This window comes from Anser anser, assembly GCF_964211835.1.
Source record: "Anser anser genome assembly, contig: HAP1_SCAFFOLD_64, whole genome shotgun sequence".
NCBI lineage: Eukaryota > Metazoa > Chordata > Aves > Anseriformes > Anatidae > Anser > Anser anser.
Window position 1 is genome coordinate 521,993 of NW_028153592.1, and position 13,668 is coordinate 535,660.

At 55.3% G+C, this 13,668-nt stretch overlaps 1 protein-coding gene across 1 annotated transcript; it reads right to left on the reverse strand.

Moving 5' to 3' along the window:
- Positions 1 to 7,508: 7,508 nt before the first annotated feature.
- LOC310891858 (olfactory receptor 14C36-like) lies at positions 7,509 to 8,450 on the reverse strand (the record flags this gene model as incomplete). The annotated part of the gene is made up of 1 exon (XM_083854088.1): positions 7,509 to 8,450. The coding sequence occupies one exon, from the start codon at positions 8,448 to 8,450 to the stop codon at positions 7,509 to 7,511; it is 942 nt and encodes a 313-aa protein (XP_083710214.1).
- Between the last annotated feature and the right edge of the window lie 5,218 nt (positions 8,451 to 13,668).

A 13,668-nucleotide genomic window follows, 5' to 3' on the forward strand; every position in this document is an offset into this window, starting at 1 on the left:
AAATAGCTCTCCATATTTTTAGAAGACCCCTTTAAATGCGGAAAAGCTGCAGTGAGGTCACCCTGCTCAGCCCCAGCTCTCTCAGCCTTTCTTCGAAGGAGAGGTGCTCCAGCATGCTGATCATCTTCATGTCAGCATGTTAACATCTGCATTCCGCTGCTACATAATGTAGTTGGCAGAAAGGAGTTTTAGGGGCAATGTTTTATACACATTCTCTTCCCCCTCTTCATGCCCACACAGTGTTCTCTGAAGTCAGAAATCCTGAGCATTTCTGCTGCACTCACAGGGAATGGTTGTGAGACCTGAGAGGCAAAGGGATTCCCTGTGGCTCAGAGCAGAGTGAGGGAGCTGGCTGGACTTGTCCCCAGCTGCCTGAGCTTTTGTAGATGGAGGGCAATCACATTTATGTTACCCTGAAAAGAAGCCAGATGCTGCTGAGACCAGATGAATCCACTGCCAATCTGTCAATGCCCAGCCTTTCTCAAGGGACCTGAACAAGGTCTCAGCACCACACCTCTAGTCAAGGACTAGAGGGGACCCCAGGGTCCCGAGGGGGCCTCGGTACTCCGTATCCGAGTACATTCTGGAAGAGCTGAAGCGGAGTAAGGTGGGCTGGTGTCCTGGGCCCTGCAGAGCAATCCCTGCTCGAGCACCATGGCAGTGCTCTGAGACTGCCCGGGGTGCCCGGAGCAGCTTCTTGGCCAGCTGGGAGAGAAACCAAGGCCAGATGTGCTCTGCCTCTCAGGTGTTTGGCACACCCTAGGGCTTCACTCTTCCCTGCGGCCTGAGTGGGGAGGGCGAGCAGAGAGATGGGGGAATATCCTGGCTCCGTGCCTAGGACAGTTGCTGGCAGTCAGTCCCAGGCCTAATCCGTGTGCTGGAAACCTCCGGGCGCTTCTCTAGCCAAGGGATGTTGGCAAATCCTGTGAGGGGGGTGACGAAAGAAACAGAGGATGCGGCTCTTTTGCAAAGCTTTCCAAAGTGCCCCACCTTGCCCCATTGTCCCTGAGGAGCGGGCAGGGCACAGAGCAGTGTCCCCCTGCTCTGACAGTCATCCCTTTTCCCGTCTCTCAAGAACTCCCTCCTCGGCCTTTCTGTCTTTTCTGTGTGCAGGGCGTTTGGGTTGCGGGACTCGGGACCTTTGGTGTTGTCCGAGAGCAGTTCCATGGCAAAGAAGAGCTGCTCTTGATTCGAAGACCTTTCTTCCAGCTGGACATCGATGAGTTGTGGCTGGAGGAGATCTACTGTCCCACTGAGATCCTCCCTGGTGAGAAGGCAGCAGCCCCCCTCTTCCTGCCCCATGTCCGCAACGGTTTGTTCTCCCTGCTCTTTGGAAAGGCCTGGGAGAAGTAGAGGATTGTCTCCGACGGTCAGGGTACAGCTTGAGTTCCCCCAAAAGAAACTGTGCCCCAGGAGCAGTTCGTCTGAGCGACCCTTTCTCTGGGAACTTGTTCTGAATGTTGCAAGCAACTTGGGCTTGCTGTGGCAGTGAGGATGTTGCTTCTCCTTGCAGATGGTGTCAAGATCGAGCCGCTGAACTGCGTGCAGCTATCGCGAGCCACCTCCTTCCCACTGCACGTGGTGAAGAACTGTGTGCAAGAGACCATCCTCTTGTACTGCTTCCTCCTGAGGAGCAAGGAGCACGTCCCCTTTGCCTTCAGGGACATTGGTGTTCTGACGTGCGAAGATGGTTTCCCGTGCATGAAGTTTTATCTGGACTGTGTCAAACGTCTGGAGAGCACTGCGGGCCTTGTTGCACTGCTCCACAGTGTAAGTTGGTGAGGTTTTGAGGGCTACTTCAATTTCTTTGGGAATCCTAGTGAAGGGTGAGGAATCCGACCGCTGTTGGCCAGCCCGGACATGGCAGGCCAGTCAAATGCCCTTCCCCTCGCTTGCCCCCTTAGCTGCTTTCTCCGTTAACAAAGAGAGTTTCTTCTGAGCATCTGGGCGCTTGCCCCTGCAAAAAGCCTGGCAGTGTTACTGTACAGCCTCCATATTCTGCCATGCAGCTCCTCCAGAGCAGAACAAAGGTTCATGGAAGAGGCTTTGGAGGAGGGCTTTGGAGAGAAGGCTTTCTTTTGGCTTGGGAGACAGGTTTGCTTCCTGTCAATGAGAGCCGTGAGAAAACCGCCTCAGAAACCCTCCAGCAGGTCTGTGTCTCTTTGCAGAGAATGTGGCCGGCACATCTGACCGCCTTCAGTGGCGAGACCACCGCTCGTGGGATCCAGATGTTCCCAAGGTGAGTGCATTTCCTCCGCAGCCCTTGGCTGACCCAGCGGGAGGCTTCCTGGGAAAGTTTCTTTCAGGCATTTTTTTCAAACGCTATCCCAAACGTTGTGGCAGGCACAAGAGAGTGCTGAGGTAGGGAGATGGCATGACTGCCCTCCTTACCTGACGGCTTTCTCTGATGCTACTGGCTCCGCAGCGATAACCTGTTTTCCACCCATGAGCGCACCGTGTTTCAGGGCCACAGAGGAGAAGCTGAAGTAAAGCCCGGGTGGGCCATAATGGTGTCTCTCGGCTCCTGTCCTTGCGCAAGACACTGCTCCTCTCCTTCTTCCACCAAAAAGGGCCTGGATGCGGGCATCCCGAGCCTTCCTGAAGGCAGGTGGTGCCACAGCTTCGCGTTTGGCTCTCTCTGTCTCTGCTGAAGTGAACACAGCCAGTCCAATACGCCCGCTCGTTGTGGAACTGCCGTCTGCTGCAGAGGCTGACGCAGCTTGCGAGCTTGGACTGGAGACTGAATTCCCCTGGGCTCATGCAGCCTCCTCCTGGTGTCTGTTTGCAGTGTGCTCCCCCCGTGTCCGGGCAGCTCCCCCGGGACGAAGAAGGCAGACAGGCAGGAAACAGCTCCTCGAGCCAAGTCCACCACTGTTATAAATGACTGAGTCCCAAGTAGGATTACAATCAAAGTTTACAATTTATTAAACGAATAGAGGCGAGCAAACAGCGCTGGGTGCGCCGGGAGTCTCTGCTCCACCAGGACGCACACCTGTTACGTAAGGCGGCTGGTTTTTATGCTCCTAGGCTAATACATATTCATTACTACTTCTAGAAGAGGCAGGGTTATTATAATTGGTTTCCCGAATCCAAAGTCCTCCCAGGTGCGCCTGCTTATCAGTCTCTGTTAGTCTCTTGGGGGCCGCTCAGACGGGGAGGCTCATATTCTTCCTCCTTATCTAGTGGTCTCTTGGCCGGCTGTCAGAAGTTACTGCACGTCCGTGCAGAGTCAGCAGGTTTTCTCTGAAGAAATCCCTTTGTTCTCTTATCACCTAAACCCAGGCCTCAATGTTAACCCTTCAAATCCCTTAGTGGCACGAATTGCTGGACCATTCCTTACAACCACCACTGCGCTCCCTGCTCCTGAAGCCTCCAGGAGAGCGCTGCAGGTACCTGCTCTGCCTTGCTGCAATGACCGTGCTGTTTGGGCCTGTGCAAAAGCCTCTTTGTGTGGAGCGATCCCGAGCAGGTCCCTTGGGATGCGTTCATTTCCACGTTTGTTACCTCCTTCATCTCTTCCTCAGGAGACAGAAGGTGGCGTCCCGCACACCTTCCCTGCCTCTTACTGCCTCCCGTGTTGCCATGAGCCACTTCATTTTGACCAGGGGCCATGGAAAAGGAACAAGGCCTTTCTGGGTCATTGATGGCAGAGGGCTTTGGTCACCGCGGGCTGTTCAGCTGTGTTTGTCACGAGTTGAGGAGCCTGGCCTAGCTTCAGGGCCCCTCATCCTGGAGGGTCGAAGCACTGCTGACAGACCGGCTGAGGCGAGGGGGCAGGAGTGCGGGTTAGGCCTGAGGGACAGCTGAGACCAATCCTGTCTGCTGTTGTGTTTTTGTTTTGTTTTTTTTTCCTCCAGGAGGTCTGGAACCTGTCTTCACAGTGGGACCAAACAGACAGCTCATGGCCCACGTACCGAAAGCTACAAGAGCAAGCCCGGGCAGAAATGGCTGCATGGGAAGCCTGGTCTGAGGGGGAGGACCAACAGATACCCCAGCTACTGGCAGTGATCAACAGCGCTGAGAACAGCAGCGATCCTCTCCGCCAGGGCTCCGAGGGCGGCAGGTCCCAGGGTGGTGGGAGCAGGACGGGCACCAGGCCGCAGGGCAGGGCTTTGCCTGCTCCTCCCTGTGAGGGAGAGGTTGTCAGCAGAAAGGGAGGGATAAAAGCAGCAGCCAGACGTGGGCTGGCAGCGCCGAGTCGCCTGGTTCCCAGGTCCTGTTGCAGGGCCCTTTCAAGAGGTCCTCTGGGAAACAGCACCTGTGTGTCCAGTCCTGTTTGATGAGAGCGTCTTCTCCTTGCAGCGATTCAACAGCCAACATGCTTGGACTCCCCGTCCTCCAGCCCAGCCCAGGAGCAAGGAGGTCAGGAAGAGGTGGAGGAAGGCTGAGAACCCTGCCCCAGCAGAGGAGTTGGGAGCAGCAGCCAAGCTGGAGAGACTCCAGCCTGAGTAAGTGTGTGCCGGCTCCGTTCCCGTCCTGGGGCACTCGAGTAGCTCTTGAGTGATGTCAGGACATGTCCAGGAGCCCGGTCCCTGAGTCCTGGGCTTGCCTCTGACACCCTTTGATTCCTCCTAAAGCGGGCATGACCTTGGTTACCGCCAAGGCCTAAAACTCATCACAGGTTGGAAGGGTGGGTGCACGTGGCACCGCATGGCTGCAGGGTCTGGATGAGGGGAGAGGCAGAAGGGGTGTCTGACAGAGGCTGAGGGATCCCTTTCTGCTGTGGAGGCACTCCCACCTTCCTGCCCTCTGCCCACCTCCCTGCCCTCTGCCCAGCCCAGCCCAGCTTCTCATGCTGGGCTGGCCCCAGGGCAGTGTCCGGAGCAGGCTGCTGCAGGGCTCTGGGCACTGCCACCACAGCCCCAGTCCCTCTGAAGGGCACGGCAGCTCCTGGGGGCACAGAGGGCTCAGCCCCACAGATGGGACATCCGAGGCACAAGCCAGCCCCTGGGAGGCCTGCAGCCCCTCCGTGCCATCCCTGGGGGTCTTCAGGCAGCTCCTCCTGCCCCAGGGCCAGGGCAGCCGGGCCTGAGCTGCTGCAGCCGGAAAGGGTTTGCTGGTCCCATTCCTTCCTCATCAGCTGAGATCAGGTCTCAGACAAAGAAGAGGCTGTAGCTGCATTTAGTTTGCTTAAATATGCTGAGAGCCTGGGGATAGCTGCTGCCGAGAGGCAAAACCCCTCTCTCAGCAGAAGGGATGAGGAACAAAGCCTTCATCCTGTTAGCCTGATCTCACAGTGATACCCAGGCACAAAGCTGCCAGGCTGGCACCATGACTGTGGCAGGGTGCCGCCCCGGCCAGCAACAAGCAGCATTTCAGGAGCATCCAGCCCTATTGCTTCTTGTGCAAGTGACTGGCCGCCTTCCCGAGCCTGTCGGGCTTCTCGTGCATTCGACACCGCAAAGAAAAGGGAAGACAAGGCGGTGAGGCACAGGGAGCGAGCAAAGGCAGGGGCGGGCAGGGGCGGGCAGGGGCGCCCCGGGCACACGGGCCGGGTCCCCCCCTCAGGCCCCGAGACGCCCCCAGCCCGCCCACGACCCCTAAGATGGCGGCGCCCGCCCTGCCTGGTCAGGCGGTCGCACGGTTGCCATGGCAGCGAGCCCCAGGCAGCCGGCAGGGGGTGGGGCTCCCTTTGCCTGGCGGCTCTGGCAGCCAATCGGCGCCCGGCAACCGGTGCTGCTTCTTTCCTCTGCTCTCACTTCCGCGCTCTCCTCCTGGGCCTTGTGTTGGGTTGGGCCCGATTGCTCCTGGAGCTTGGGCACAGTGCTGCTGGGTGGCAGTCCTGTGACTGCAGGCGGGGACGAGCAAGGGATAAGTCTTTGCCACAGCATTTGCATCACGTGAAGGGAAGCTGCTCGGGATAGCACCTGAGGGCTTGGGTCTTCTTGCGCAGTTGCTGTCAAACACACTCACCAGAAAACAGACTCTAAATAGGGACCTTGTTTTGCTTGTTTCTACACGGGCTCAGGGTGATAAGGGACGTTTTTAGCCTAGAGCAGAGGAGGGTCTGAAGGGATCTCACCAATGCCTATAAATACGAGAAGAAGGTGGTTTTTTTCGTATTTGTTTTTCCCCTTATATTTGTTGGTTTATTTCTTTGTCTTCTTTCTTATGAAGTTGTTACCCATCTGAACCCCCGAGTTCTCACACTTTTACCTTTTTCAATTCTCTCATTCATCCTGCTGTGAGGGGAGAGGGGAAAAAATGGCTGTGCGGTGCTTAGGTGCCTGGCAGGTTATACAGCATCAGTCCCTGTGTGTCTTCCCTTCCTCGTGCATGCTGTCTCCCACTGAATCCCACAGGAGCTGCAGAGTCATCTTTTGCCTGTGGACATCTTAATTCGGTACTGTCCCTGTGGGTGACTCCAGCTTGACTGATCTCTCCCTTTGTGAGGCTCCAGTCACTGCCTACCCTGGGCAAATGCTGTTCCCAGTTGAACCGGTTTGTGTGTGCTCAGCTGTATCCGTGTGTGCACGTTTGTGTGTGTGTACAAGACGGTGTGTTTATGTACACACATGGGCGTATTTGCTTGCTAGCGCAAGAGTGTTGGGTATTCTGGGGCAAATTCTCCTGGTTGCTGATGCAACAAGAAGCTGGGCTGGATCTTAGGGCTGAGGGACCTTTCTTGATGGCCTGAGGGGATGGTATATGGAGCATCAGGATGTTCTCAGTAGGCTCTCTTTTCCCATGGGGCTTGCAGAGGCTTCCAGCCATGCAGAGATCCAAGGATGTTGCAAGGATCCAAGGGCTTGCTCTTTCTGTGATCACAGCTTCACTCCAGTCCTTCAGGTGTACGTGAGCTGAGAAGCCTCGTCCGGTGGTGACTTTTGAGGTAAGGGCCAACAGATAGCTTGGGGGAAACTGTCTCAAGGATGCGTGCTGGCCCTAGGAACTGCAGGACAGAAGCAAACAGACACAGCTGCACAGGGTGAGAAGTAGACCCAGCTGGGTTGGGATCACTGCTGCCAAACCCTCTCACTGGGTTCCATGGTTGTGGCAGCTTCAGGCAGCTCCCCATTAATTTCCTGGACGATGTCCTCTGCCCTGACGGTTGTGGGACAGTCACGGCTGTGTACCTCAGTGACTGTTCACCATTTCTGCTGTCATCAGACACCAACAGCTTACTCCTAAATCCTACCCTCGGTCTCTCACAGCTCACAAAATGAGCTTTTTCTTTGCCTTATCCGTGGAGCAACAGGCTTTTCGGGGAGCAGCTGCTCAGCCCTGGTCTTGGCACCAGCTTTGAAAGAAGAACCAAGTCTTCAAGAAGAGCACTGGGGAGATGCAATTTTATTAGGCAGACGCTATCACAGAGTTTACTCTGGCCTGCTGTTATACACATATTATAAAGCCTCGAGAGTAAACAGAACAGTTTCATTCCGCAGTAGGTGGCCGAAGAATAAAGAAACATATTTCTAAGAAATTAGTAAATGCAAATGATACTGAGGATAAAAACTTCAATAATGATAAACAAGGAGCAGGCCTGCAAGGGAAGTCATTTGTGTAGATCATTTAAATTTATCACTAATCAGAAATATCCATGCAATCACTTTCCTAACAGCACCCTTAAGCTCCTTGTTTCTCATGCTGTAGATGAGGGGGTTCAATGCCGGTGGCACAACTGAGTACAGAACTGCCACCACCAGGTCCAGAGATGGTGAGATGGAGGGGGACTTCAGGTAGGCAAATATGGTCATGCTGAGAAACAGGGAGGCCACGGCCAGGTGAGGGAGGCACGTGGAAAAGGCTTTGAGCTGTCCCTGCTCAGAGGGCATCCTCAGTACAGCCCTGAAAATCTGCACATAGGACAGCACGATGAAAACGAAACAGCCAGACGCTAAACAGAATCCAACCATAATTATCCAAACTTCCCTGAGGTAGGAGTTTGAGCAGGAGAGCTTGAGGATCTTTGGAACTTCACAGAAGAACTGGTCCACAGCATTGCCTTGGCAAAGTGTCAGAGAAAATGCATTAGCAGTGTGCAGCACAGCATGGAGAAAGCCACTGCCCCAGGCAGCTGCTGCCATCTGGGCACAAGCTCTGCTGCCCAGGAGGCTCCCGTAGTGCAGGGGCTTGCAGATGGCAACGTAGCGGTCGTAGGACATGACAGTGAGAAGATAACACTCTGCTGAAAACAAAAAGAAAAAGAAAAAGACCTGGGCAGCACATCCTGTGTAGGAAATGGCCCTGGTGTCCCAGAGGGAATTGACCACGGCTTTGGGGAGAGTGGTGGAGATGCAGCCCAGGTCGAGGAGGGCGAGGTCGAGGAGGAAGAAGTACATGGGGGTGTGGAGGCGGTGGTCGCAGGCTGCGGCGGTGAGGATGAGGCCGTTGCCCAGGAGGGCAGCCAGGTAGATGGCCAGGAAGAGCGCGAAGTGCAGGAGCTGCAGCTCCCGCGTGTCTGCGAATGGCAGGAGGAGGAACTCGCTGATGGAGCTGCTGTTGGACATCTGATGCCTGTTGGGTATGGAGATCTGTACATGTAGTAAAAGGCAATGAAAAGTTAGGACAGGTTTCTCTGAGTGAACCCTATGCCATTCCTTGTAGACCTCCCCCTGCCATACTCCAATGCTTTTTGTTTCTCTGCTGGAATCTTTCATTTAGCTCCATGACATGAGCTTCATTTTTAAGGTTCAGTGTGCGATGAGGAGCAGGGGCCTCTGCTGCTGGTCTCGCGAGGGAATCAGTCCTGACCCAGTGCAGGGAGTACACAGGAACATAGCAGGAGGGCAAGGTTTTATTTTCAGATTTTGTCAGATGAAATGAATGCCCAGCCTATCTGGGCAATATGTTTCAGTACCTCGCCTCCCTCTGAGTGAAGAATTTCCTCCTAATCTCTAATCTAAATCTCCCCGCTTTTAGTTTAAAAACATTCCCCTGATCCTGTCATGATTTGATTGATCAAAAAAATAGCTCTCCATATTTTTAGAAGACCCCTTTAAATGCGGAAAAGCTGCAGTGAGGTCACCCTGCTCAGCCCCAGCTCTCTCAGCCTTTCTTCGAAGGAGAGGTGCTCCAGCATGCTGATCATCTTCATGTCAGCATGTTAACATCTGCATTCCGCTGCTACATAATGTAGTTGGCAGAAAGGAGTTTTAGGGGCAATGTTTTATACACATTCTCTTCCCCCTCTTCATGCCCACACAGTGTTCTCTGAAGTCAGAAATCCTGAGCATTTCTGCTGCACTCACAGGGAATGGTTGTGAGACCTGAGAGGCAAAGGGATTCCCTGTGGCTCAGAGCAGAGTGAGGGAGCTGGCTGGACTTGTCCCCAGCTGCCTGAGCTTTTGTAGATGGAGGGCAATCACATTTATGTTACCCTGAAAAGAAGCCAGATGCTGCTGAGACCAGATGAATCCACTGCCAATCTGTCAATGCCCAGCCTTTCTCAAGGGACCTGAACAAGGTCTCAGCACCACACCTCTAGTCAAGGACTAGAGGGGACCCCAGGGTCCCGAGGGGGCCTCGGTACTCCGTATCCGAGTACATTCTGGAAGAGCTGAAGCGGAGTAAGGTGGGCTGGTGTCCTGGGCCCTGCAGAGCAATCCCTGCTCGAGCACCATGGCAGTGCTCTGAGACTGCCCGGGGTGCCCGGAGCAGCTTCTTGGCCAGCTGGGAGAGAAACCAAGGCCAGATGTGCTCTGCCTCTCAGGTGTTTGGCACACCCTAGGGCTTCACTCTTCCCTGCGGCCTGAGTGGGGAGGGCGAGCAGAGAGATGGGGGAATATCCTGGCTCCGTGCCTAGGACAGTTGCTGGCAGTCAGTCCCAGGCCTAATCCGTGTGCTGGAAACCTCCGGGCGCTTCTCTAGCCAAGGGATGTTGGCAAATCCTGTGAGGGGGGTGACGAAAGAAACAGAGGATGCGGCTCTTTTGCAAAGCTTTCCAAAGTGCCCCACCTTGCCCCATTGTCCCTGAGGAGCGGGCAGGGCACAGAGCAGTGTCCCCCTGCTCTGACAGTCATCCCTTTTCCCGTCTCTCAAGAACTCCCTCCTCGGCCTTTCTGTCTTTTCTGTGTGCAGGGCGTTTGGGTTGCGGGACTCGGGACCTTTGGTGTTGTCCGAGAGCAGTTCCATGGCAAAGAAGAGCTGCTCTTGATTCGAAGACCTTTCTTCCAGCTGGACATCGATGAGTTGTGGCTGGAGGAGATCTACTGTCCCACTGAGATCCTCCCTGGTGAGAAGGCAGCAGCCCCCCTCTTCCTGCCCCATGTCCGCAACGGTTTGTTCTCCCTGCTCTTTGGAAAGGCCTGGGAGAAGTAGAGGATTGTCTCCGACGGTCAGGGTACAGCTTGAGTTCCCCCAAAAGAAACTGTGCCCCAGGAGCAGTTCGTCTGAGCGACCCTTTCTCTGGGAACTTGTTCTGAATGTTGCAAGCAACTTGGGCTTGCTGTGGCAGTGAGGATGTTGCTTCTCCTTGCAGATGGTGTCAAGATCGAGCCGCTGAACTGCGTGCAGCTATCGCGAGCCACCTCCTTCCCACTGCACGTGGTGAAGAACTGTGTGCAAGAGACCATCCTCTTGTACTGCTTCCTCCTGAGGAGCAAGGAGCACGTCCCCTTTGCCTTCAGGGACATTGGTGTTCTGACGTGCGAAGATGGTTTCCCGTGCATGAAGTTTTATCTGGACTGTGTCAAACGTCTGGAGAGCACTGCGGGCCTTGTTGCACTGCTCCACAGTGTAAGTTGGTGAGGTTTTGAGGGCTACTTCAATTTCTTTGGGAATCCTAGTGAAGGGTGAGGAATCCGACCGCTGTTGGCCAGCCCGGACATGGCAGGCCAGTCAAATGCCCTTCCCCTCGCTTGCCCCCTTAGCTGCTTTCTCCGTTAACAAAGAGAGTTTCTTCTGAGCATCTGGGCGCTTGCCCCTGCAAAAAGCCTGGCAGTGTTACTGTACAGCCTCCATATTCTGCCATGCAGCTCCTCCAGAGCAGAACAAAGGTTCATGGAAGAGGCTTTGGAGGAGGGCTTTGGAGAGAAGGCTTTCTTTTGGCTTGGGAGACAGGTTTGCTTCCTGTCAATGAGAGCCGTGAGAAAACCGCCTCAGAAACCCTCCAGCAGGTCTGTGTCTCTTTGCAGAGAATGTGGCCGGCACATCTGACCGCCTTCAGTGGCGAGACCACCGCTCGTGGGATCCAGATGTTCCCAAGGTGAGTGCATTTCCTCCGCAGCCCTTGGCTGACCCAGCGGGAGGCTTCCTGGGAAAGTTTCTTTCAGGCATTTTTTTCAAACGCTATCCCAAACGTTGTGGCAGGCACAAGAGAGTGCTGAGGTAGGGAGATGGCATGACTGCCCTCCTTACCTGACGGCTTTCTCTGATGCTACTGGCTCCGCAGCGATAACCTGTTTTCCACCCATGAGCGCACCGTGTTTCAGGGCCACAGAGGAGAAGCTGAAGTAAAGCCCGGGTGGGCCATAATGGTGTCTCTCGGCTCCTGTCCTTGCGCAAGACACTGCTCCTCTCCTTCTTCCACCAAAAAGGGCCTGGATGCGGGCATCCCGAGCCTTCCTGAAGGCAGGTGGTGCCACAGCTTCGCGTTTGGCTCTCTCTGTCTCTGCTGAAGTGAACACAGCCAGTCCAATACGCCCGCTCGTTGTGGAACTGCCGTCTGCTGCAGAGGCTGACGCAGCTTGCGAGCTTGGACTGGAGACTGAATTCCCCTGGGCTCATGCAGCCTCCTCCTGGTGTCTGTTTGCAGTGTGCTCCCCCCGTGTCCGGGCAGCTCCCCCGGGACGAAGAAGGCAGACAGGCAGGAAACAGCTCCTCGAGCCAAGTCCACCACTGTTATAAATGACTGAGTCCCAAGTAGGATTACAATCAAAGTTTACAATTTATTAAACGAATAGAGGCGAGCAAACAGCGCTGGGTGCGCCGGGAGTCTCTGCTCCACCAGGACGCACACCTGTTACGTAAGGCGGCTGGTTTTTATGCTCCTAGGCTAATACATATTCATTACTACTTCTAGAAGAGGCAGGGTTATTATAATTGGTTTCCCGAATCCAAAGTCCTCCCAGGTGCGCCTGCTTATCAGTCTCTGTTAGTCTCTTGGGGGCCGCTCAGACGGGGAGGCTCATATTCTTCCTCCTTATCTAGTGGTCTCTTGGCCGGCTGTCAGAAGTTACTGCACGTCCGTGCAGAGTCAGCAGGTTTTCTCTGAAGAAATCCCTTTGTTCTCTTATCACCTAAACCCAGGCCTCAATGTTAACCCTTCAAATCCCTTAGTGGCACGAATTGCTGGACCATTCCTTACAACCACCACTGCGCTCCCTGCTCCTGAAGCCTCCAGGAGAGCGCTGCAGGTACCTGCTCTGCCTTGCTGCAATGACCGTGCTGTTTGGGCCTGTGCAAAAGCCTCTTTGTGTGGAGCGATCCCGAGCAGGTCCCTTGGGATGCGTTCATTTCCACGTTTGTTACCTCCTTCATCTCTTCCTCAGGAGACAGAAGGTGGCGTCCCGCACACCTTCCCTGCCTCTTACTGCCTCCCGTGTTGCCATGAGCCACTTCATTTTGACCAGGGGCCATGGAAAAGGAACAAGGCCTTTCTGGGTCATTGATGGCAGAGGGCTTTGGTCACCGCGGGCTGTTCAGCTGTGTTTGTCACGAGTTGAGGAGCCTGGCCTAGCTTCAGGGCCCCTCATCCTGGAGGGTCGAAGCACTGCTGACAGACCGGCTGAGGCGAGGGGGCAGGAGTGCGGGTTAGGCCTGAGGGACAGCTGAGACCAATCCTGTCTGCTGTTGTGTTTTTGTTTTGTTTTTTTTTCCTCCAGGAGGTCTGGAACCTGTCTTCACAGTGGGACCAAACAGACAGCTCATGGCCCACGTACCGAAAGCTACAAGAGCAAGCCCGGGCAGAAATGGCTGCATGGGAAGCCTGGTCTGAGGGGGAGGACCAACAGATACCCCAGCTACTGGCAGTGATCAACAGCGCTGAGAACAGCAGCGATCCTCTCCGCCAGGGCTCCGAGGGCGGCAGGTCCCAGGGTGGTGGGAGCAGGACGGGCACCAGGCCGCAGGGCAGGGCTTTGCCTGCTCCTCCCTGTGAGGGAGAGGTTGTCAGCAGAAAGGGAGGGATAAAAGCAGCAGCCAGACGTGGGCTGGCAGCGCCGAGTCGCCTGGTTCCCAGGTCCTGTTGCAGGGCCCTTTCAAGAGGTCCTCTGGGAAACAGCACCTGTGTGTCCAGTCCTGTTTGATGAGAGCGTCTTCTCCTTGCAGCGATTCAACAGCCAACATGCTTGGACTCCCCGTCCTCCAGCCCAGCCCAGGAGCAAGGAGGTCAGGAAGAGGTGGAGGAAGGCTGAGAACCCTGCCCCAGCAGAGGAGTTGGGAGCAGCAGCCAAGCTGGAGAGACTCCAGCCTGAGTAAGTGTGTGCCGGCTCCGTTCCCGTCCTGGGGCACTCGAGTAGCTCTTGAGTGATGTCAGGACATGTCCAGGAGCCCGGTCCCTGAGTCCTGGGCTTGCCTCTGACACCCTTTGATTCCTCCTAAAGCGGGCATGACCTTGGTTACCGCCAAGGCCTAAAACTCATCACAGGTTGGAAGGGTGGGTGCACGTGGCACCGCATGGGTGCAGGGTCTGGATGAGGGGAGAGGCAGAAGGGGTGTCTGACAGAGGCTGAGGGATCCCTTTCTGCTGTGGAGGCACTCCCACCTTCCTGCCCTCTGCCCACCTCC